At 36.1% G+C, this 25136-nt stretch overlaps 1 protein-coding gene across 4 annotated transcripts in view; it reads right to left on the bottom strand.

The window, feature by feature from the left end:
- The window catches only part of GABRB2 (gamma-aminobutyric acid type A receptor subunit beta2), a 236054-nt gene that overhangs the window by 118926 nt on the left and 91992 nt on the right, over window positions 1-25136 (bottom strand). For all 4 annotated transcript variants that reach the window (XM_027033701.2, XM_027033716.2, XM_053226767.1 and 1 more), the window contains exon 6: window positions 4410-4492. In XM_027033701.2, coding sequence (XP_026889502.1) covers window positions 4410-4492 — 83 coding nt within the window. The remainder of the gene's footprint in view (window positions 1-4409; window positions 4493-25136) is intronic.

Here is a 25136-nt window from a genome sequence, read left to right as displayed (position 1 = left end):
GCCATAGTAAACATGGATTCAGTACCTTAGTCTGCTTAAGTATATCAATCTATACTGCCCTCTTTAATAAAGATTATTCCAAATAAAGCTGTTGAAAAGAAAATGGAGCCTTAATTCCACCAATAATCTGACAGCAAGTTGTTTTACAAAATATCCAAATTGGAATTCAACACAACAACAACAGACACATTTCTATTTCCTGCTTTCCTGAAGCATGGTGAATATCTGTAGGAAAAAAAGAAGCCTGTGCCAACACACACACACTTATGGGCACATTTTGCTACATTGATTGCACAGACTTTAGATGATCAGTGGGTGAGGCCGTCTCCTCTGGCCAGTGTAAAAGGTTGGCAAAACCACAAATGGATTACATTTTAAAATGGATTGTACTTTCATTCCATCTAAGTACAGATAGATGTCAAAGAGCTTTGAAATCTCCCTCTTTGGATTTTGAAGCTAACTATTCATTCTTTTCCCATTGACAGAAGTAAAAGAAATTAATTTGCATTTTATACTGTAGGCACAGCTGGCTGAGACATACTATGAGGAAGTAGACAGCCCTACAAATAATGAGACTTACTTAGAATGTAAAAGTAAAAGTTGAGAAGGACAATGCTGTGTTTTCAATCTCTCCTTGCCTGGATCTACTAGATCTCATAATTAGGTCAAATCTCCAGCACTACAGGAATCTTTAAATATAATAAAATTGGTATATAAGCATCATCATCATCATCATCATCATCATCACCAGTTATTATTTATTCGATGTCTACTATGTACCAAGCAAAGTGCAATATTTTTTTTAATCATTATTAGTTACTTTAATCCTCATAACAATTTGTTGTGGTAGATATTATTATTCCCTTCTTATCTATGGGAAACTGAGGCTCAGATAAGTGGGTTGACTTTCCCAACATAATGTATGTAATCAGTGACTGTGAGAGGACAGCAAGAACTGGTTTCTGATGCTGCTACAAGGGCAGCGGTAGGATTTTTTTTTTTTTTTTTAGGTCCTAAAAGGACAAGCCTGACTGGCTATCTCAGTGAACACTTGGCATAGTCCTGTGAAGTTATCTTTGACAGAGCTGCTAGGAAAGTTCTAGCAACTAATCTGGCAACTAATCTGGCTCAGAGTATAAGAGATTAGTCCCCTAACTATTCCCATTTCAAAGACACATAATACTCCCCTTGCTCTCTTTGCATTATTTTTCATTTCTGGATGGGACATATTAAATGGCTTTGCAATAAACTCAATCCTAATATTCCCTCACTCAGAATCAAGTAATATTATTTTCTCTGCCATTAAACCAATACATGAATTGCTAGCATAGAGACAAGGTAATAATGATTTAGTAATGCCACTGTTGAGGTCATTTGCATTTGAGAGAGGTAGGGAAGAAGGACAGTCAGGAGGGGAAGGAGGCAGAGAAGAAAAGTAAGGAGAAGGGAGGTAGAGGCAAAGAGGGAGAAGAGAGGGTGAGGGAGAGGGAAAAGGAGAATAAACGAATGCCTAAAGTTTGCTTAGAAGAAAGAAACGGATAAATAAGGTTGAGTGTCAGGCATCAACTTCAGAGCTAGTTGTTAAAAGTCTAGGATCATAAATTCATTTCAATAAGCTTAATTAGTTAACTACCTACCAATAATGGCAGAATATCATATATATTATTAATATAACATATTTCATGATCATTCATATAACAATGATTTTCTGTCTGTTCAGCGTAGTACTGAAAGTCCTAGCCAGAAAAATCAGGCAAGAAAAAGAAATAAAAGATATCCAAATTGGTAAGGAAGAAGTAAAATTACATGTTTGCAAATGACATGATCTTATATATAGAAAACCCTAAAGACTGCCTCCCCCCCAAAAATAGAAATAATAAATTCAGTAAAGTTTCATGATACAAAATAAACATACAAAAATCAGTTGCATTTCTATGTACTAACAATGAACTCTAAAAACAAAATAAAGAAAGCAATCCCATTTACAATAGCATCGAAAACAATGAAATACTTAGGAATAAATTTAACCAAGGAAGTGAAATATCTGTACAATGAAAAGTATAGACATTGATGAAAGAAACTGAAGACATAAATAAATGGAAAGATATCTCATGTTCACAGATCAGAGTTAATGTTATTAAAATGTCTCTATTACCCAAAGCCACCTATAGATTTAGTGCATTTCCTATTTAAATTCCAATACATTTTTACAGACATAGAACAACAAATAATACTAAAATCTATATGGATCCACAAAAGACCTTGAATAGCTAAAGAACTCCTGAACAGCAATAACAAAACTAGAGGCATCACACTTCCTCATTTCAAACTATACTGAAAAGCTATAGTGATCAAAAGGAAATCCTGTCATTTCCAATAACATAGATAAAACTTGAGGGAATTACACTAAGTGAAATAAGACAAAGACCAATACTGTATGATCCTACTTATATGTGGTATCTAAAAATAAATACTGAAGTCATAGAAACAGAGAGTAACTTGGTGGTTGTCAGGGGTGAGGGTTTTTGGAAGATGATCAAAGATGGTTAAAGGTTTACAAAGATGAATTAAAATATGAGTAATATTTAGGCATCTAATCTACAGGATGGTGACTATAGTTAACAATTCTGTATTGTACACTTGCAAGTTGCTAAAGAGTAGCTCGGTCCTCAACATACACACACAATGTCACTGAGGTAATGGATTTGTTAACTAATATTATTATGGTAATCATCTTACAACATATACATCTATCAAATCATTGCCTCATACATCTTAAACTTACACAATGTTATACATCAATTATATCTCAGTAAGGCTGTGGAAAAAATCTATTCTACTCCATTTAATAGGGTAACTGTGAATTGAAATGAGAAATGTAAAAGCCCCTTTATTAAAACTTAAACTTTCTAAAAGTCTGAAGAATTCTCACATTAATTTAAAAAAAAATCCTTGTCAGAATTATAATTTAATTACATTAAACACCTGGGTGTTGGCTGTGTCCTTAGGCATCAGTTCTTTAAAATAAAAGGGACTTGTTTACTTACCTTGGAGGGTTATGAAGAGCTCAAATGAAATAACTGAGTACAAGTGCTTCAACCATGTGTACAATTCTGATTATTTAAAAGTCCACTCAAATTTCACCACAAAAAATTCTCTTACCAAAACCTCACTGTTAGCACACGGCAACCTAATTTTTTTAAAATCCTTATATAAAAAATTGGAAACAACCAAAGAATTTGGACTTCGAAGAACAATCTGCACTTTAATTCTATCATAAGTTAATAAAGTGCAAAGTTATCCCAAAATACTTACATAAAAATAATTATCAAAATCCTATAGACCAATTTCATTAAATAGTTCTTTATTGCAAAGATCAAAAGTGAAAATAATTATGATTTGAGAGCACAAGAATGAAATCAAGTTCCTCAAAAAAATGTATGTAAATTCAATAATCTCTGGAAGCTATTCTTTTTTAACAGGCCAAATACAAGCTGTGTTCCATAAAGGCTTGTATTTCCACTCAGAGCAGTGACTTCGAGTTGCACTGCTTTGCCACAGCTAGAGTTTTCTCACAACAGCTGAGAGTATCCCATCCACACAGCAGTCAAGTTACTCATTATCTAGAATGCTGGATATAAAATCATCAGCTTCCAATTGTTTGGTGGGATGAGGCATGAAAACATTGCAAAGAACTGACAAAGAAAAGAGATTCGAATCCTCTTCCATCTCAAATGACCTCTAAAATGGAGAGGAGTCATGAAATCAATGTTTTCACCCACCCAACAGGGTAGATGATTGAGTCATCAAGAAACCGTGGCCCAGAAAAGCAACAACACTGCAAAACAAGTCAGCACAGGAAAGAAAATAAACACAGACACAGACACCAATCTTGCTCATGATATGGCCTCTAGCAGGAATGTAAACTAAATTTTAGACAGTGAAAGTAGTCCCTTGAAACAAAAAATATTCCACCAATCCACATTCTGTGAATATTTTAACTGGTCCAGAGGCCACATTTATTTTGCAATTGCAAAGACATAACCTCTCTGAGAGGCAGACAATTGGGATTTCCTGTGTCTCTCTGCCATTACCACCTATTTTTCCAAGCTTGTTGCAGCTGTATGCACCAATTCCATACTTTAAATGCCTAGAATAGCCCTTGGTCTTCTTCCAGGGTCTTAGCATCTTTCTTTTATTGCTCAATTACATCTTGCCTATACATCTCTCCCAGGGATTTAGAGATGAGACTAAAAGGGTGGCAGCATCACTGAGGAAAGATACTGACTCCGTCTCTCTCCACCAGATTTACTGTAGTAGCAGTACTTTTGCGGGACCTGTGGTCTGGATATGAACCAGAGTAACCTTAAAGCAGAGTTCAGTCTGGCTTCATTCTTAGAAACACTTACAGCTTTCAATTTCCAAGGTGCAGTTTTGTTCATCCAGTGGGTACCGCCTTAGGTCCATCATGCAGGCAGCTGTGGTTGTGATTCTAGAAGAGAAATAGCAATGATACGTGCTGTTAGCTGGTCCATGGCTGGAACTGGAAAAATTAAATCCACGTATCAAAGAGGACAGAATTGGGCCTCTAGGAGACTGACTTAAGCCAAAGTCCTAACGAAACAGGGTGCCACAAGTTCAGATAACCATTTTCCTTTATGAGCCTTGGGCTGATGTATTAAAAAAAAATTGGACAAAATCAGTATTTTCCCAAAGTGTGGTCCATTACCTATTTGTACCAAAACCATCTGGGAGCATTTGTTAAACAGGCAGTTTCCATGCTCCAGAATGTCTTGGGGCAGGGAGGGATGGTCCCAGGGCTCTTTATTTTTCTAAGCATTACAGGTGATTAAGAATATCAACATAGATAATTCCTCTTCCACTCACATTTGTTTCCTCCTCTCTCTAATGTTAATTAAATCTTGGATTTGATGCATCATTTTTGACATTTATATACATTGTATAGTACTTATCAAGTGCTTTAATACAATACAGTATCAGCCTTTCATGTATCACCTGATTTGCTCTGTGCTGAGTAAAATGATATTCTCATGACCTGTTAAGAGAATGTCCTCTCATGGATTGGCAGATTTACTTATTTAGAACACCTGGTACCTTTATTCTTTTATCAGGAAGATGTGAACCTGTCCTTTTAATGCCTTTATATTTCTCTATCATCATCTTTTTTTTAGAATGAGAGAGAGAGAGAGAGAGAGCGCGAGCCCAAGCTGGGAAGAGAGAGAGAGAGAAAGAGAAAGAGGTCTGGGATCATGACCTGAGCCGAAATTAAGAGGCGGGCACTCAACCAACTGAGCCACCCAGGCACCACTCTGTCATTATTTTTCACTAATCTCTTATTGAAGATCTACTAAAAGGAGTCAAAACTCATACAGTTCTAAATGATTTGTTAACATGTATTTTCTGATCAATAAGGTAGCATAATGTCATGAAAAAAACACAAGTTTTAGAAAACAACAGACATAGGTATAAATTCTAATTCTGTCTTGCTAACTGATTGACATCAAGATGGTTAATATCCTTTAACCAACCTTAGTTTCTTTATCTATGAGAAGGGGATATTATTAACAACAATAATAGTTACCTAACAGGATTTCTATAAGAATAATTTGTATACAGAATATAGAAGAGTACCTACATACAGTGTGTCCTTTAAATCTGCTGGAAAAATAAAAACTAACAAGAAATTGATATTGAATTTGACCAACTTTGGCTCACTCTACTCTGAAGGGCACTTTACTATGAGTTAAGAATAGAAAAATAAGATACAGCCCCAGCTTGGGATAAACAGTCTCCAGATAGATATTTTTCATTAAAAGGTTGGGCACAGTTTGCAAGTAATCTAGGTAGACTGAGTCTATGAAATTCCTCAGTTAGGTGTGAGAGTCCCACTCCTTAGTTGTAGGATGGAAATATGTGAGTAACTAAGTGTAAGTAGTTCATACCTCTTTAGTTTGGTTACTGCTTCATTAAGGTTTGTGCTCTGTTAACTTTTGTTTTTCTTTTTAGCAGGAAGTTGAGTATCCTAGGGCTGATGTTCATCCCTGATTACTTCCTTTCCTTCGCCAAGAGTTAGCTACTCTGCCTCAGCTCCTTTCCATCTCCATTGTCTCCCTCAAAATCTATGGCCCTGTTGCCTCACCTCATATAATTATTGTAGATAGGTCTCCTGGCCTCTCCATTTGCCTCCCTACCATCCATTATCCACACAGCAGTCAGATCTTTTAAAAACACAGATTAGATTTTATCATTCCTCTGCTTCAAATTTTAATGGTTCTTCCAAAAAGATCCAAAATTTTGACTGTGTCCTACTGTGCTCTAAATAATCTGCCTCTTCCTAAAATCTCAATATTATCTCATACCAAGTCCTTTCTCACTATCTTCCAGTCTTCACATTTGTTCTTTCTGCCTAGAATATGTGTCTCTCTGAACTTCACAAGGCCCTCTTTTATGATCCTTCACCTCAAAGGTCACCTCCTCTAAGAGGCCTTTTCCCAAGCAGCCCATCCAAAGTGGTTGCCTTAACTAATGTTCCATCCTGTTTATTTCCTTTAGGCAAGTATCATAATCTGAAATTATCTTGCTTATTTATCTTACTTTTTAAGATTTTTAATGAAGTACAGTTGACATATATTAAATTAGTTTCAGGTATATAGCATAGTGATTAAACAATTACTCAGCCATAAGAAAAGAATGAAATATTATCATTCACAACAACATGGATGGACCTAGCAGATATCATGGTAAGTGAAATAAACCACACACAGAACGAGAAATGCCATTTGATTTCACTTACATGTGGAATATGATAAACAAAACAAATGAACAAACAAACAACAACAAAGGGAGAAACAGACTCATAAATATAGAGAACTGGTGATGGCCCAAGGGGAGGGGGCTAGGGGAATGGGTGAAAGGGATTAAGAGGAAAAAACTTTTTCTTCCTTCCTTCCTTCCTTCCTTCCTTCCTTCCTTCCTTCCTTCCTTCCTTCCTTCCCTTCTTTCTTTTCTTTCTTTTTTTCTTCCTTTATTTCTTTCTTTACTATTTATCTCAATAAAATGTAAGCTGTTTGGGGCGCAGGTTTTGTTATAAGGCACAGATTTTTTGTAAGGCAATCAATAAACATCTGTTGGATAAATAAAAACATGAATTATAAAGAGGCAAACAGTTGGTTTTGCTGATTATAAATCTTTTATTTGGAGGATTATCTTACTGCATTATTTCTCCTCTTTTTTTAACTTCAAACATGTCTTAAGTTTTAGGGGTTTGTCTTATATTTTTAACAGTAAATACATTTTAATCCATTTAATTAACATTGCATAAAGAGTACTAGAGTTTATCTTATCATCAAACTGATTGTTTCGGCTTTCCCTGGGTCTTACCAAATACTTACATTTTATAAATTCTAAAAGTATATAAAAATTAACATTCACAGTTAATAATTTGCTCAGGGCCTAAAAATGACAATTTATTTTGGCTATGCAATACATGGCTGAATTTCTCACTGGCCTACCGATTTTCTTCCTTCCTTCTCTTCTTCCTTCCTTCCTTGTTTCCTTCCTTCCTTCCTTCCTTCCTTCCTTCCTCCTTCCTTCCTTCCTTCCTTCCTTCCTTCCTTTCCTTCCTTCCTCTCTGTGTCTTTATTTCACATGTAGCTACAACCTGAATTGTTACTAACACATTGTAGCTACTAACCTGAATTTCACATGTAGCTACAACCTGAATTGTAGCTATAACCTGAATTGAATACAGAAGCTTGTATTATGTAGAAGATACATTTTCAAAGAAAATAAAATTAGGTACATGATGGGCATACCAAAAATCCCATGTTACGTCTGTAAAATAGCAGAAATAATCTCCATCTTGAGAAACAAGAGAAAATTAACTTCATCTGATAGAATGAACACAAAGGACATTAAAGGTACAAGGGTGCACATATGATAAAAAAAAAAGTGAGAGCCATAAACAGATGCTCAACAGAGTAAGTGAGGTGAAGTTTGCAATAGCTACTATATAGGCTGTGGTTCACACTTTCTGCTGATACATATTCATGGCAACTAACATCTGTGAACTAGTGCTGTAAACATTAGTGCTGTGAACAAGAAAAATAAATTGACTAATGCTATTGCAGAAGAAATGAGTTTCTACCCACATTTAAAAAAAAAAGATGAAAGTGTTTTTCTTCATCAACATTTATATTTACACCTGTGTTTTACTCTTTTAATGCTATACTTAACAAAAAATATATATATAACTATTTTCCAGTCAATGTTTCCAAGGCACTTGTGTCTCCTATTGGCTTAAAGCAGAAACTCTGTAGACAAAATAATCCATTTTGAATCCTGTTCATATAGACCAGAATGAGTGAACTAGGATGAATCACTTAGATCCTATAATACTTGGTTGCTTCTGAAAATCTGAAATTAAAAACTTGCCAACCTAATTTGTTATAAGATGATAAAGGTAAGAAGAGATCTGTAACTCATAAAATGTTCTGTAACTCGTTATTACCACATGCTATTGAGCAAATACAGTGATAACTCATTTGACCAATGGTTAATATTTGGAAATATGTATATGTATGTGTTTGTATACAGAAGAAATGTAGAATACGCAAGCACTTATATTAAAAGAAAAGTAGAGTGGGGTGCCTGGGTGACTCAGTCAGTTAAGCATCTGACTCTTGATTTCAGCTCAGGTCATGATCTCACGGGTTCATGAGATTGAGCCCCACGTTGGGCTCTGTGCTAAAGGTGCAGAGCCTGCTTGGGATTTTCTCTTTCCCTCTCTTTCTGCCTCTCTCTCTCTCTCTCTCTCTCTCTCTCAAATAAACATTAAAAAAAATCAAAGTAGAGCTATAAAATATGACATGAATAGCATCCAAACACAAAAATATGCAAAAAATCATTCTATATATGTATATAAAACTCTAATAGATTTGAATACAAAGTACAGACATGTGCTAACAAACCTGCATCTTTTCCATGTGTTTTATAATATCAGAAACTACATCTGTTTTTGTCTTCTTTGTATTTCAAGCACTTTGCCAGGCCCCTGGTATATATCACTAAGCCAAGATTAAATAGTAATAATAATAATAAACAAAGAGAAGAAAAAAATCCATGGTCATAAGTATTCTCAAACTGAGATTTTGATGCAATTCTCTATATTAAGTAGCTCATTAAATTTATGTAAAAATTCTAAAATCATAGAATTATAGAAGCTACTCAGAAAGGAATTTATTTAGAAAAGCTCAATGATCGACAGCAAAATCTTTTCTTTGGAACTGATGATTTATAGCATTGCTAAGTTTCTCTAGGAACAATCAATACAACAAATATACTTAATGAGGTTTTCATGAACATTCCACTCTGAATCCTGATAAACATCCTTAATGGGCCTTAAATTACTTAACACTAGCACTAGTCTTTGAAGTGAAGCTAGTAACTCATTATGTAGGTATGCTGATTAAATTTTAAGTCCACTGTGAAATATATAGAGATAGTGTTGTCTTCAATCACAGGAATAGTCAATGATGCATTCAGAATGTGCCTCTTTTACCTGTCACAAATTTTCTACAGTTACAAGTTGAAAATGTGACTTCTTTAGGCTGAATATTATTACGCAATGAAAGCCACCTTTGGGGAATGCCAATATTCTGAATGGGCTAAAGATCTTTGGAGAAACTTTTTGTTCCTTAGCCTCTGAGTCTCGTCAACCAAAAATTACTTGTGTCATAAAATACTGACATAGTGCAAGAAAACTACATATGTAACATAGCCTAAAACACTCACTAAAGGCATCTATAAAATCAAGAAATACAACAGCTATGCCAGCATTTTGCAGCAAAGCCACAACAAATATTTTATAGTGTTATTACCTGAGATTTAGTGATGGTACCGTATCATTCCAAGATTAAAAAGAATCAAAGATAGTTATTAAGTAATAATAGATGCCTTTGCCTCTCAGCCAATAGGAGATAACTCAGAATCATAATTAATATGACATGCTTTGGTCCTTTCAACAGTCTTCACAACAGACTTCTGGCTCTAGAATATATGCTCAAACATGTGCCTTGACAAGTCAGAAATTTGTTAGGATTTCAACCAGAGATGACAAGAAAGTGACACTGGACTTCTACTTTGTTTGATTTCTTTATTTAGATAACTATCCAATCATTTCATGCATACAAAATTATTCTTTTCAATATATATGTATGTTTTTTAAAGAAAATCAGATGTCTTATCCCCAACTATATTCAAAGCATGTCATTCTAATCCACAGCATGTTTTTACTTTGTGCAAAATGCACATTTACTTGAAAGCACAACTTACTCTAATTACAAAGGATAACAGGATCCTATAGTATGAGTGGGCATCATTACTAGAGAAAAATTAGGATGTAAAAACAGTCAATTATCAAAAAATATATTGATATATATATTTCTAGCTGTAAAACAAACTAAAAACTTCAGGTGGGAATGGGGGAAGATCAATAAACCAAAATCAAGCATTAGAGTACAAACTGAAATTTTGAAAAATTCTGAGGAGCTCATCTGAGTCACTTCTCCATAAGGTACTTGAAAAATGTTTGCCTCTCTCTCTAAGAAAACTGAATACTATTTTGTGTCTCACAGTCATTTTAGTTGGGAAGCTAATTTCTCACATATATCCCTCTTGTGATATGCTTGTGCATTTTGTAGAGCCTTAGATGACCCACTTTGGCATTCTTGCAAGTAATAAACATACCTCCTATTAACTGATCACTTACTGAGTTCTAGACATCATCTAGTGTTGCTTAAATGTATCATCTCATTTAATGAGTGTTTTTCTCTAATAGTCACAGAATGAGGGGTGGAGTTGGGATTTAAATTTAGGATGTCTGATTCCAGAGCCCACATATTTAACTGCTATGCTGTAACTAACCAGCTAGTTGACCCTGATAAAGTCATTTAGCTTCTCTGGAGAACTGACCGATTTCTGAAGTCCCAAATGAGCTTGGAAATTCTATAATCCTATGAAAATACATTACATGTTCTGTGACCCTGTATATTTTGTAATTGTGTTTTACCCACACATTCAAATGCTGTATTTCACAGCTGTTCATTCTGTTTTAGTCAATTATGTAGATTAGCCTACCCCAGGCAAGCAAATACAGGCCTCTCCCCAAGGAGTCCCACTTAATATTCTCCCCTGATTGAAGGTCTCCCTTAGCATTTTTCTTCCAGCCTGCGCTCTTGATTTACCTCCACAGAGTCCTTCTGCTTAAATTAAAATCTCCAACACTCATGCATAATTGTTTTTAAAAGCTCTTTACAAGTCCTCATATAGTCACATGTGCCAGTATGCTCAACTTTGTAATCACCAAAAAAAGTAAGATTGCTAGCAATCATGTTCCCATTTGATAAATCGTGCATTTCAGATTAGAGCTATTTGTACTCTTCTGCAGCTGTTTGGCCTTCTGTGACTCTTTGCTTTTCTGGAATTTTATCCTCCATAAAGATACTCTGACCGTTTAAGGGCTACACAGGTTTCTGCTACAAATCCGGGTGCTAGTATCAAAGACATTTCCTTAAATAACATTGCCTGTATAATCCAAACAGCAGTATCTAACAAAATTTCATTTTGTGAGTATATAAATCCTACTCAATCAAAAATATTAGTCAATATGGACATACAGTCTGAGCCTTTTTTCTTCTGCAGTCAGTTCCTTAAAGATTTATTTATTTTTGAGAGAGAGAGAGAGAGAGAGAGAGAGAGAGAGAAAGAGAGAGAGCAAGCAGGGAAGGGGCGGTCGGGGGGACAGTTCTGAAGCGGGCAGCAGGGAGCCCAATGCGGGCCTCAAATTCACAAACATCTAGATCATGACCTGAGCCGAAGTCAGATGCTCAACTGACCGAGCCGCCCAGGTGGCAAGTCATTCCCTTATTTACTAAGATTTCCCACATTATATTCCTGATGGTCTCATCTGCAAATCATGTGCTTATATCAGGAATGAGAATATGCTGACTTCTCTAAGTTATGTTTTGAAGGAAATCTGAGTCCCTGAAAAAAGCAATCATTTTATTTTTTGACTCATAACCTAACAACTGAAATTTGACTTCAGATCACTGTAAGTGATTTAGTTGATCCAGAGCTGCTTACCAACTAGAAAGACATATAGCTGGGACTTTGATGATTTCAATAGTGATTATGTTTGTTTGTTTTCGAAATTTAAAACAGTGTTTAGGTATGCCAGAAACGTTTTGTTGCATTTATTAAAATATATTTAAAATATTTAATTTTGATTTTAACACATTAGAGTCATAACATTTCAGAATAAATTAATCAATTTTATTCTAGCCATTTATTCGTTTATTTATTTTAACAAAATACATGGCTCACAGATGCTGATTTATAGCTCACCAGTGACAGACTGAGGTTACAACCTCACATGGGTCCTTGCCTTTCCAGCTCTACCCTCCGCCCTTAATCACAATGTTCTGTGGCCTTATAGACTAGAATGTTGGGACTTCAAAAACTGTCTCCCTGATTCTCCAGCTTCAGGTTGGAGTTGGCCAATGGGGAGGAGATCAGGAGGCAAGGGAAGGTAGGAGAGTGAGACCAGGGAAACTGTTTTCTAGGCTCAGCTCCTGTGGAACTTGTGTCCAGGTTCCCCCAACCATGCCTTGTTCTCCCCCTTCAAGTGTGGTACACTAGGGACCAAATGGCAACATGCTGATCCTATCCCTGGGAGGGAGGAAGTACTGTTCTATTTCTTTGTAAATTGACCTTATAATACATTGTCCTCAAACTATCCCATTTTCAGTATGCCATCTGTTTCCTATTGGGCCCTTGACTGATAAAATATATTGTAGAAATGTATTTAAAATCTGAGGTTTTTTGAATCAGACTGTCAAAATAATTAGGAGCATTCCATTCCTGGGTTCCTCTGCCCTGGAATTTTAGGGATGAAGGGATGAAGTTTCCCTCTACCTTAAATGAACTTCCTCCTTCTATGACTGAAGTCTCAATTCCTCCCAGCCCTCTAGAAAGCCTTCTCCCTCCACCTAGCTTATGCACCCCTAAGTCTCCTCCCCACTGTCATATCCCATTTCATTCCTTTAATTATACTTGTCATTATCAGAAATTATCCTCTGTGTACATTTGCTTCTTCATTATTTTCTGTCTCCCAAGTAGATTCAGGGTCTATCTGAGGTTGGGTTTTCCAAAAGTAGATCCTGCAGGATGCTCATCAGGCATCATCAGCTATGAGAGGGAGAAGAAGCATGACTGGACAAAAAAACATCAGTGCAGGATTCAGGCCCAATGACATGGAAGTTCCAATGACATGGAAGGTTCTAGAGGGAATATTGCCATCAAAGTGCCCACAAGGGCCTGAAATGGCCTTTAAACTATCTCCCTCCCCACCATTGCTAAACACGCACACACACACACACACACACACACACACACACACACACACACACACACTTTGCTTGAGCAGCTAGCATTCAGCATCTGAGGAAAAGACATACCCTATAAAAAATCATAGAAACATTTTTCGTGGTAGATCCAGCCTCTAACATGCCCTCACAACATATTTTCCCTGCTGCACATGTTTGCAACTGTGATAATCTTAACCAGTAAACTAGGCTTTACTGCTTTGTTACTGTCACTGTTATGTTTTAAACACAAAAAATGAATTACACAAAGCTGCCTCCTGTCATGTACTGGCAATTCACCTTGTACCTTCCAACTCCAACAAAATCTACAACAATGCAGTATTTGTGGCCTTCCTGCCATTCTAAACTCTGATGGTAAAAGATTTCCAAATAAATGGCAGCAGAGTTAAGTCTTTTACATAAAACAGGCACCAAATGTGTGGGAAAATGCTTAACACCATTAGAAACCACAAGTTTGTAGAAACAGAAATTAAGCCGTGATTATTATTGCTCATCACATAAACAAAAAGGTACAGAAATTATAATATTCCCAGTACTACACATTCTGGGAGGAAACACACCATCTCATGCTGGTGGTAGAACTGTAAATTGGTACAAATTTTCTGGATGGTAATTTGACAACACTAATTAAAACCCACCAAATGTGCAAGCTTTCTTTCTGAAATTCCACTTTAAGAAGTTAAAGTGAAAACAAAATCATGCAAAACTATATACAAAGATGTTAAACAAAGATGTTAAGTACAACTTTAAACTGGGAAGAAATGGAAACATTTTATATACCTAACTAACAAAGATAGTTAAATACATTTTGATTAAGTGACTGATGCAATAAAAATACTTTAAGAAGAGCGTGGACATAAAAGAACTCTTAATTCTTCTTCAGAGAAAAAAACATATTAGAAAGCGTGCAGTGCAATTCCATATTTATTTGGAAAGGTATATTGGTTCACAGTTAAATGACTAAAAGTATACTACAATAAGCATTGGGAATGTATTTGGTTTTTATTTTCTTACAGTTTCAGTAGTTTCACTGTTTTTGTGATGAATGCATATTGCTTTTTCTCCTGAAAAAAAAATGTTATTAAGATAATTTTCCCCGTCTGCTTTAGTCTCCACCAAGACCATTCATAACTAGTCACTTATTCTATTTGCAGTGGCATTTGTTCTGTATTGACAACATCTGATAACGCCTGGGATATTTCGATTCCATGGGTTGGAAATGTTGGTCAGCATGCTAATTGTGTTCAAAGTAGGCACTTCAATAAATTTCCTATGCATTTAAAACATTGGCAGAAATATCATCACTTGCTTAGGGATTGTCAAGGTAGGCAGGATGATTAAATCATGTACAGATATACAAATACCTTACTGATGAGTGAATTCTTCTCAAGAGATCTCTATAATTATTGTTCTTACTTGAACCTCTCCAGTGATTTGGAACTGGCTCTTTCTGAAAGGAACCTATTCCATCTTTGAAAAGCTATGATTACCAGAATGTTTTTCTACATCTAATAGAAGTTTCCATTTCTTTGAATGTAAATTGTTTAATTCATATACTTTGCAGTTTTTGTCAAGGAAGTGTTTGTTTTACTTAGTGATTCATTAGAGTTTTTGATGTCATTTTTTCATCAAAGCTATAAATCATTTTTATTTTTGTTTCTTAAATTGCTTTATGTCTAGACAATCACTTTCCATCCTAAGATTAGATAAAGTTTTATTATATTTCTCACTCTTTCATGGTTTCAAATTTTACAGCCATTTGTAAATCCATCTCAAATTGACATTGACATGTTGTGTGCACTGAGGACATACCTAGAATTTTTTATGGAAACAATGGGCTACCATTTTTTATTTAGCAAATTGTCATTTTTAAGGTAATAAATGGTGAGAATATGGATAAACTGGGATTCTCATGATTGCTGATAAAAATATGAATTGATTCCACCTTTATAAAGGACAATTTAGTTATCAGAACCTTTCACACATTGGCCAGTAGTTTCACTTTTGGGCATTTATTGAGGGAAACAGAAGAGGACAAAGATGCATGTACAAGGCCATTCACCCCTGAATGACACGGAATAGTGAGGTGTGGTGAGGACAATGTTTGGTAAACTGATGATATACATCGATAGACTCTCATACACATGAGCACAGAAATAAAAAAACAGAGGCCTTGAAGATGAACAGTCTTGGGCTCAGGTCTTAATTCTGCCTCTTGCTGTGCGATCTTGAACCAACATACAAAGGACTGCTACAATGCAAAAGGTCCTCTTGAACTCTAGATAGTTATTTCTTCAGATATTCTATGGTAACATGACCATGAGAATCTCACCAAAAAGAAAGTAAGGCTAACTTTCTTTTCACTTGGGGAAATCACTTTATTTGTCCAGAAGTGTTTAGTTACTTAGGATGAAGTCCTGAAGTGAGTGTGGAGAGTGGTGAATATGGGTCATAGTAACTAAACACTGAAATTCAGAGAGCCCCATCCAACTAGAGACTGATTAAAACAAACAAAGTTTAGATGCTAAGTCGGGAAAAAGAAGGGTATTTGAAAAACTCCTACAAAAACACATCTATAATGCAAGGTTGTTTGAAAATATAAGAGGAAAAACAAATATTGCTTTGTACCCAAATGATGGCATGCTTTAGTAAGAAGCTTAATTGACTAATAAAGAGTTAAAGCAGAATAAAGTGGTTCATAGTTTTAAAAATGGGGCCTTTTTAAAGAAGGCTTGCAAAAAAAACAGAACAGGCCCAGAAAAAAAGCATAAACACATTAAAAATAACCATTTACAATAAAAATTACCAGAAGATTATTATGGCACATTGCAAAAAGGCAAGAATGGAAACAAACACATCCAATTCTGGGATGAAAAATGAAAACTGATATTAGGAACTATCTAAAGGAAAAACACATGTAGCACTGTTTTAATAAGGACAATTTCACTTTGTCAAAGCTGGAGAGAAACAGAACTGAAGAATGAGAGAATGGACAACTAAGTTAAAGAATGGCTGCATTGTAAATATTTTGCCTAATTTGCCATGCTGATCTCTCTGTATCTCTGTCTGTTCCTCTCTCTAGAAAAAAAAATTACCAAAATGGCTTCATAATTCAGTGAAATGTTACTGGGTATTAAAACCTTAAAATTAATTGTTTAGCAAATGGCTAGATGAGCTGTGCTGTTCCAGCTGGAGAAGAGAGAGTAGACTGATAAATATATTAACAGCCTCTATTTACACAGAGGGCTCAAGGGAGTGATGATCTGCTGTTCACATTTTCTGCTGTGGACCAAAGGGTAGCTATGGTCATAAATTCTAACATGAAGGACGTGGAAGATTTAGGTTAAATAGAAAGATGACTTGGCTGGTCATGAGGGCTGTAAAATAATGAAATGGCTCCCTAGAGTAGATGGTAGATTTCCCTTTCTGAAGATGATGTGTAAAGAATAGGCTCATCTGTCAGGGTGATGGAGGGGGTGGGGGAAGGCTACCCATGGCACAAGGGGAATCTCAGTGACGGCCTGTCCTTTCTGGCTCACTAAAGCAGCGTCTATCTTTAATTTTCAGCAACCAGAGCAAATGTCCAAATCCTTTGCAGCCTCAGCACACCTTTGCTAATTTGGCTTGTAATGGATTTTAGCTTAATAAAACAGACAGTAACTTCAGGACTTGCTAAATGTAATTAAATAACTAAAGAGTCATAATACAGCCTATAAACGTTGAAGTATTCCAATGTGTGCTTAATGACAACAAGGGTTAGGGAAAGATATATTTCTGTCAGGTAATTATTAACAAAACCATTCAAGACTATCCTTACAGCACTGGGATGCAACATTATGTGTTGGTTATAATTTTTATGCTCACTGTTCACATTTGTTAAGGCATTTGTGGTGGTGTAGTACTACAGTGTTGCTAATGAGTAATTATTTCTAGAGCAATTATTTTTAAGTGATTAAGATGTATTGTATCACTGAGACACAAGTGATCTTACATTTGCTTTCTCAATAGATTTGTGTTCCCCAACCCCCAACCCCACCACAAAGCACATTCAACTGTCTTTTCTTGACAGGAAGAATAGAGTAATAATTGCCAAATGCCCACCATCCCTGAGAGAAACACGATGCAACAAAACTGTCTATTCATTCTTAACCTACCATTAGGGAGTTAATGAGAGTATAAGGTCTTGGAGTCAGATATGTATTAATTTAAAAATTGAAAATACGCAGATTTATCATACTTGGTCAATGAGTTTGAGAAAAATTTAACCTCCTAAATTGTAATATACCTGAATGACAATAAAGGGATTGATCAATGTTAATTTACCCCCAGGGAGTCTACATTTTGTATGGTGCTTGCTAAGAACTGGAGGAAATATTTTTTAAAAAATTTTTAGTGTTTATTTATTTTTGACAGAGAAAAAGAGAGGGACAGAGCATGAGTGGGGGAGGGGCAGAGAGAGAGAGAGAGAGACACAGAATCCGAAGCAGGCTCCAGGCTCCAAGCTGTCAGCACAGAGCCCAACACGGGGCTCGAACTCACAGACCGTGAGATCATGACCTGAGCCAAAGTCAGATGTTTAACCTACTGAGCCACCCAGGTGCCCCTGGAGGAAATATTTTATAAAACTATTATGATGTGGTCTTTAGCCTTAAGACCTTAAAATCAAAGCCCAGATACAAGATACAGAAAGGAACTGATCTAGGAGGATATTAGCTTTATAACTTTTGATTGATTATTTAACCTCTTCGGGGTGCCTGGGTGGCTCAGTGGGTTGAGCGTCCAACTTCAGTTCAGATCATGATCTCAGGGTTCATGGGTTCAGGCCCCATGTCCAGCTCTGTGCTGTTAGCTGGGAGCCTGCTTCAAATTGTGTGTCTCCTTCTCTTTCTGCCCCTCCCCCTCTCACGTTCTGTCTCTCTCTCAAAAATAAATGAACATTAAAAAAACTAATTATTTAACCTCTTTGAGCATCAATAATAGCATGCCAACAATAAGGGCATTTACCTCTTAGAGATGTATAAACAATACACAGAAAATGTTTAGCATGGAATAAGTAATCCTACAAACTTTAGCTATGAATATAAAGTGATTATATTTATTTTCTATTTATTATTATTAAGTATATGTCTTAAGTAGGAATAATTTGTATCATAAGATCTCCAATTAGGAAGAGGATTGGAAGCTGAATCAGTCATTGCAGAGAAAATGAGATATCAGCTAGGTGGTGGAGAATAGATAAGACTTCCCTAGATAGAATGTAGTTGGGAAGATTTTCTTGTCAGCATGGCATGGTGTGAGCACATGCTCAGAGCCAGGACATACAGATAAAATGGATACAGAAACTTGTGTGGTAACCAGATTTGCTGAGATTCTGGATGGAGGCTGGGTGATGTAGTTGACCTTAAGTTCCAGTCAACTTAGTTTATATTTTATCCACGGAAAATTGCAGAATGTAGTATGATATGATATGAACCGAAGTGTTAAAATTATGAGACACTTAATTCTGATTGATGAGTCAGTCACACACTGAAACACCTAGAGGGTCCAGCTTATGGCCTCTGTAGTATGTGGAGCAGGCTCAACATAAGACAATTGGGAAAGGTGGGGACTGGGGTAAACTAGAAATACCTTGTTTGAACAACGTATCTATTTCTCAGTTCTAGCTGACTGTTGCTATGTGGAAAATAAGGGCCAATGTTTCCAATCTTTAGATTTTTAAATAAATAATTAGAAACTGTAAATTTAAAAATGAGATGTCCTAATTTTTTAAAGAACTGTGTTGGTCAAAAAAAATACCTTCATGAATTGAACATGTCCTGAGGGCTGACAGGAGGCATACCTAGATACAATCTGTAATATTATAAATGAAGAAAGCAAGTCTCTAAGACATTAAGGGATTCATCCTAATTGACACAGAGAATGAGTTAGAGGTACCACTGGAACCTGAACCAATGATAATTTTACCCAAAGTTGACTACAACACACTGGGGGCTAAGGCTTTGTTCTAGTCAGTATGGAACCATGTGGACATATGCCCCAAGCCAGGTCATCTCTGAAGTTTCAGTGCAATCTCCATTCTATTAATATTTGTCTTTAAGTTCTAGATTATGTCTCATTAGTCTCAAAGTAAACAAACAATGTAGCAGACGGATACAGGTCAAAATAAAATTTAAAAAAGTGTGAGTACTGGTTCTCTCTTCTTGGCATTAATGCAGTAGAGAGGAAAGAACATGTCCTGGGGAGTCATTTGGTCATGCAGACTTGAGTACAAACACCAGTGTTTACCATTTCCTAGTCATGTCATTTGAGGAGGTTAGTTTGCTTGTCTTTAAAATGTAAATAACGATGCCTAGCATATAGGGTTGCTGGAGAACAACACATTACTGTATAACTTGGTGGCATGCTTTCATAACCACTTGAGTGATAATGTCATAAAACTCGGTTTTCAAACATTTATTTAAGAAAGTCAAGGACAGAATGAGTAATTTAATAATTAGGAAAGGATGTTCTAATGTGAGTACTTACAGTCAAGTTCCCTAGGAACTGTAATTTTAAACTAAGCAATGTTAACAACCAATTAAATTACCAAAAAAAACCTGCTCTACCATTCATATAATCTAGATCAGTGAAACATTCGACATTGTTAAAGCAGAAATATGTAAGGATGAGTTATACATAGTATTTTTATTAAGATTAATTGCTTTTATAATGTATAGAAATGTACAGTTGTATGATGTATTATAAGAAAAATTGTGAGTTAAAGCCAATTTTCACAGCTAAAAGAAATGAGCCAAGTTACTGTAAATCTTTAAGAAAACTGATGAGTTGGGGAAATAAGTAAGCTTTTTAATAGAACAGGAGAATTCTCCTGGATTTATAATTGTGACTCCAAAGACACAGAATTAGCATTCTTGGAAAAGAGGTGGGATAATATTTGTTATAAGTCTTGGATTTCAATCTGGATCTGGCATTTCCAGCTCTGTGACACTTGGGATATTATTAATCCCTCTCTGTTTCCTTTTCTGTAACTTGTAGCTAGAAATGTCTGTTTTATATCAGTGCTATGAGAAATCAAACAAATGATGTCTATGAAGCACTCAGAGCAATTACTTGCAAATCCTCAATGTCAGGTAGATGGTAACTGCTCTTATCACTATTCTAGCCTATTTTAAGACTGTGAGTGAGGTCAACGGGGAAGCAGGATATTCTTTTACAAAAATAAAAAGGGAATAATTAAAATTACCATCGCAAAAAGTATTACAATTAATGCTTTGAACACATGGATAACATGATGACTTCTTATATTTAAAGTAATATAATTTATGTCAAATCTGGAATGGTAAATTCATATTTATGCCTTTGTTTTACATAATTGACAGGGATGCTCGGTCAAACAGCAGCTTCCATGACAGAAGGGAACACATTATGTATACCTAACAATCAGTAAAATATCCTACAAAAACTACATAAGAAAAAGGATTTAATAAAGAGTAGTTTCTAGATTTCCTCTGTATGATTTTTATACGTCTTAACCTTATAATGTTTTTTTTTTAAAGAAGAGACACAAAGCAGCAAGAAATTCTTCCATACTCAGATTCATTTAAAAATAAATATCTAAGATCTTAGTAATTTCTTGAGTTGATTGTTCAATTTTCTCAGTCTGGAAAATACTATTTTATATTTAAAGCATAATTAATGTAATATTTTATTTCAGTGATATGGAACTGGTACTATTTATAGGACTGGTGTTCTTAATTACAAAATGTTAACTAAAAATTTTGGGAGTGTTTTGTCTATCTAAGGAACTGGGACATGCACTATGATAACGGAACAAGTTATCATACTTGTTCCAAACTAGTTGTTCCAAACATATCATACTTGTTCCAAACTTGTGGGCCAAACTATTGGACCACAGGCTAAATTTGACCATCCAGTTATTTCTTTATTTTTTAATTAACTTAAATTAAATTTTAATACCAGTACAGTTAACCTACACTGTTAAATTAGTTTCGGATATACAATATAGTGATTCAAAAATTCCATATATTACCCAGTACTCATCAAGATAAGTGTACTCTTGGGGCGCCTGAGTGGCTCAGTCGGTTGGGCGTCCGACTTTGGCTCAGGTCATGATCTTGCGGTCCGTGAGTTCGAGCCCCGCGTTGGGCTCTGTGCTGACAGCTCAGAGCCTGGAGCCTGTTTCAGATTCTGTGTCTCCCTCTCTCTCTGACCTTCCCCCATTCATGCTCTGTCTCTCTCTGTCTCAAAAATGAATAAACGTTAAAAAATAAAAATAAAAAAAAAAGATAGGTGTACTCTTAATCCCCTTCACCTATTTTACCCATCCTCCCACCCACTTCCCTCTGGTAACCACCTGTTTGTTCTCGATAGTTAAAGGTCTGTTTCTTGGTATCTGTCTCTCTCACTTCTCTTTTCTCCCTTTGCTTGTTAGTTTCTTAAATTTCACATATGAATGAAACCATATGGTATTTGTCTTTCTCTGACTTATTTCATTTAGCATTATACTCTCTAGCTCCATCCTTGTTACAAATGACAATATTTCATTCTTTTTTATTTTTGAATAATGTTCCATTGTGTATATATATGATGTATGTACACATATACCACATCTTCTTTATCCATCCATCCATATATTTATATATATGTGTATATATACACACATATATACCACATCTTCTTTATCCATCCATCAATGATTGGTTAGCACATGGCTTTAAAATGTGAGTTTAGGGGTGCCTGGGTGGCTCAGTCAGGCATCTGACTTCAGCTCAGGTCATGATCTCATGGTTGGTGAGTTTGAGCTCTGTGTTGGGCTCTGTGCTGACAGCTCAGAGTCTGGAGCCTGCTTCAGATACTGTGTCTCCCTTTCTCTCTGCCCCTCCCTCACTTGTGCTCACTCACTCTCTCGCTCTCTCTCTCTCTCAAAAAATAAACATTAAAAAAATTAAATATCCGTATCCTCTCTCTTTCCCCATTTAAAAAATATAAATGAAATATGAATTTCAGGGTGCCTGGATGGCTCAGTCAGTTAAGTGTCCCCCTTTGGCTCAGGTCATGATCTCACGGTTCGTGAGTTCGAGTCCCACATCAGGCTCTGTACTGACAGCTTGGAGCCTGAAGCCTGCTTTAGATTCTGTGTCTCCCTCCGCGCTCACGCTCATGCTCTCTTTCTCTCAAAAATAAACATTAAAAAAATTTTTTTAATGTGAGTTTAAAGGCCTTTAATGAAGACATATAGTTTCCAGATTCTTTAAGTGCTCATCCTTCCAGATTCTCTTCACGTAGTAATCCAGCCAGGCCCAGTGGATGTTTGACTCTGTGACACTGGCTTAAAGATATAGGCATACCTCAGAGATACTGAAGATTTGCTTCCAGACCACCACAATAAAGCCAATATCATAATAAAGTGATTCAGGTGAATTTTCTAATTTCCTAGTAATATAAAAATTATGTTTACACTGTAATCTATTAAATCTGTAATCAGTTGTGGTCTATTAAGTGTGCAATAATATTATGTCTAAAAAAATGCACACACCTTAAAATACTTTATTGCTAAAAAATGCTAACCATTATCTGATCTTTCAATGAGGTGTAATTCTTTTGCAGGCTGAAGATCTTTCATCAATGTTGGTATCTGCTGACCCATCAAGGTGAGCGTTGCAGAAGGCTGGGGGTGGCTACGCCAATTTCTTAAAGTAAAACAACAATGAAGTTTGTTGCACTCACTGACTCTTCCCTTCACAAACGATTTCTCTGTAGCATCAGAGCAGATACCGTTTTGACAGCATTTTACACATAGCAGAACTTCTTTCAAAATTGGTGTCAGTTCTCTCAAATCTTGCCACTGCTTTATCAATTAAGTTGATGTAACATTCCAAATGCTTTGTTGTCATTTCAACAATTTCCACAAGCATCTTCACCAGGGGTAGATTCCAACTCAAGAAACTACTTTCTTTGCTCATCTCTGAGAAGCAACTCCTCATCCGTTCCAGTTTCATCATGAGATGGCAGCAATTGAGTCACATCTTCAGGCTCCACTTCTTAATCGGAGTAAGTAGCTATAGAGGTGGTGGAAACAGCCAGAGAACCGCATCTTCCTCCAATGAAATCTTGACTCCCTCAAAGTCATCCATGCAGGTTAGAAGCAATTTCTTCCAAAGTCCTGTTCATGTTGATCATTTGACCTCTTTCCATGAAACACTAATGTTCTTAGGGGCATCTAGAATGGTGAATCCTTGAGAGAAGTTTTCAATGTACTTGCCCAGATCCATCAGAGGAATCAGTATCTATGGCAAGTATTGCCTTATGAAATGTATTTCTTAAATAATAAAACTTGAAAGTGACAATTACTCCTTGATCCATGGGCTACAGAATGGATGTTGTGTTAGCAGGAACGCAAACAACATTAATCGTGCTGTACATCTCCACCAGAGCCCTTGGGTGATCAGGTGTTTGTCAATGAGCAGTAATATTTTGAAAGGAATTTTTTTTTCCCTGAGCAGTAGGTCTCAACAGTGGACTTAAAATATTCAGCAAACCATGTTGTAAACAGACGTGTTGTCATCCAGGAGTTGCTGTTCCATATGTAGAACAGAGGCAGAATAGATTTAGCATAATTGTTAAAAGCTCTTGATTTTCAGAATATAAATGAGCATTGGCTTCCACTTAAAGTTACCAGCTGCAAGAACTCCTTACAGGAGAATCAGCCTATCCTTTGAAGCTTTGAAGCCAGGCATTGACTTCTCCTCTCTAGCTATGGATATCCTAGAAGGTATTTTCTTTTAATGGAAAGCTGTTTTGTCTACGTGGAATATCTGTTGTTTGGTGTAGTCACGTTATCAGCTCTCTTAGCTAGACCTTCTTAATAACTTGCTGCAGCTTCTACCTCAGCGCTTGCTGCTTCACTTTGTACTTTTCTGTTACGAAGACGGCTTCTTTCCCTAAACCTCGTGAACCAACCTCTACTAGTTTCAAACTTTTCTTCTGAAGCCTTCTCTCCTCTCTGAACCTTCATAGATTGAAGAGAGTTAGGGCCTTGCTCTGCATTAGGCTTTGGCTTAAGGGAACATTGTGGCTGATTTGATCTTCTATTTAGACTACTACAACTCTCTCCATATTAGCAATAAGGCTGTTCTACTTTCTTATCATTCGTGTGTTCGACAGAGTAACACTTTTAATTTCCTTCAAGAGCTGTTCCTTTGCTTTCACAACTTGGGAAGCTGGCGCAGGAGGCTGAGCTTCCCACATATCTAAGCTTTTGACATGCCTTTTTCACTGAACTAAATCATGTCTAGCCTTTGATTTTAAGTGAGAGACATGTGACTTTTCCCTTCACTAGAACACTAATTTTAATACTGTTGTGTCTCAGGAAACATGGGGGCTTGAGGAAAGGGGGACACCTGGGGGAAACGGACACTCAGTAGAAAAGTCAGAACACACACAACATTTATCAACTAAGTTTGCCAACTTATGGGGTGCATTGTGTGATGCCCCAAAACAATTAAAATAGTAACATTAAGGATCACTGAACACAGATTACCATAACAAATATAACAATCATGAAAAAGTTGTAAATATTGTGAGAATTACCAAACTGTGACACAGAGACATGAAGTAAGCAAATACTAGAGGGAAAATGGTACAAATAGCCTT

Source organism: Acinonyx jubatus, chromosome A1 (assembly GCF_027475565.1).
Source record: "Acinonyx jubatus isolate Ajub_Pintada_27869175 chromosome A1, VMU_Ajub_asm_v1.0, whole genome shotgun sequence".
In the NCBI taxonomy this organism is placed as follows: domain Eukaryota; kingdom Metazoa; phylum Chordata; class Mammalia; order Carnivora; family Felidae; genus Acinonyx; species Acinonyx jubatus.
This window is presented reverse-complemented; position numbering and strand designations above follow the sequence as displayed.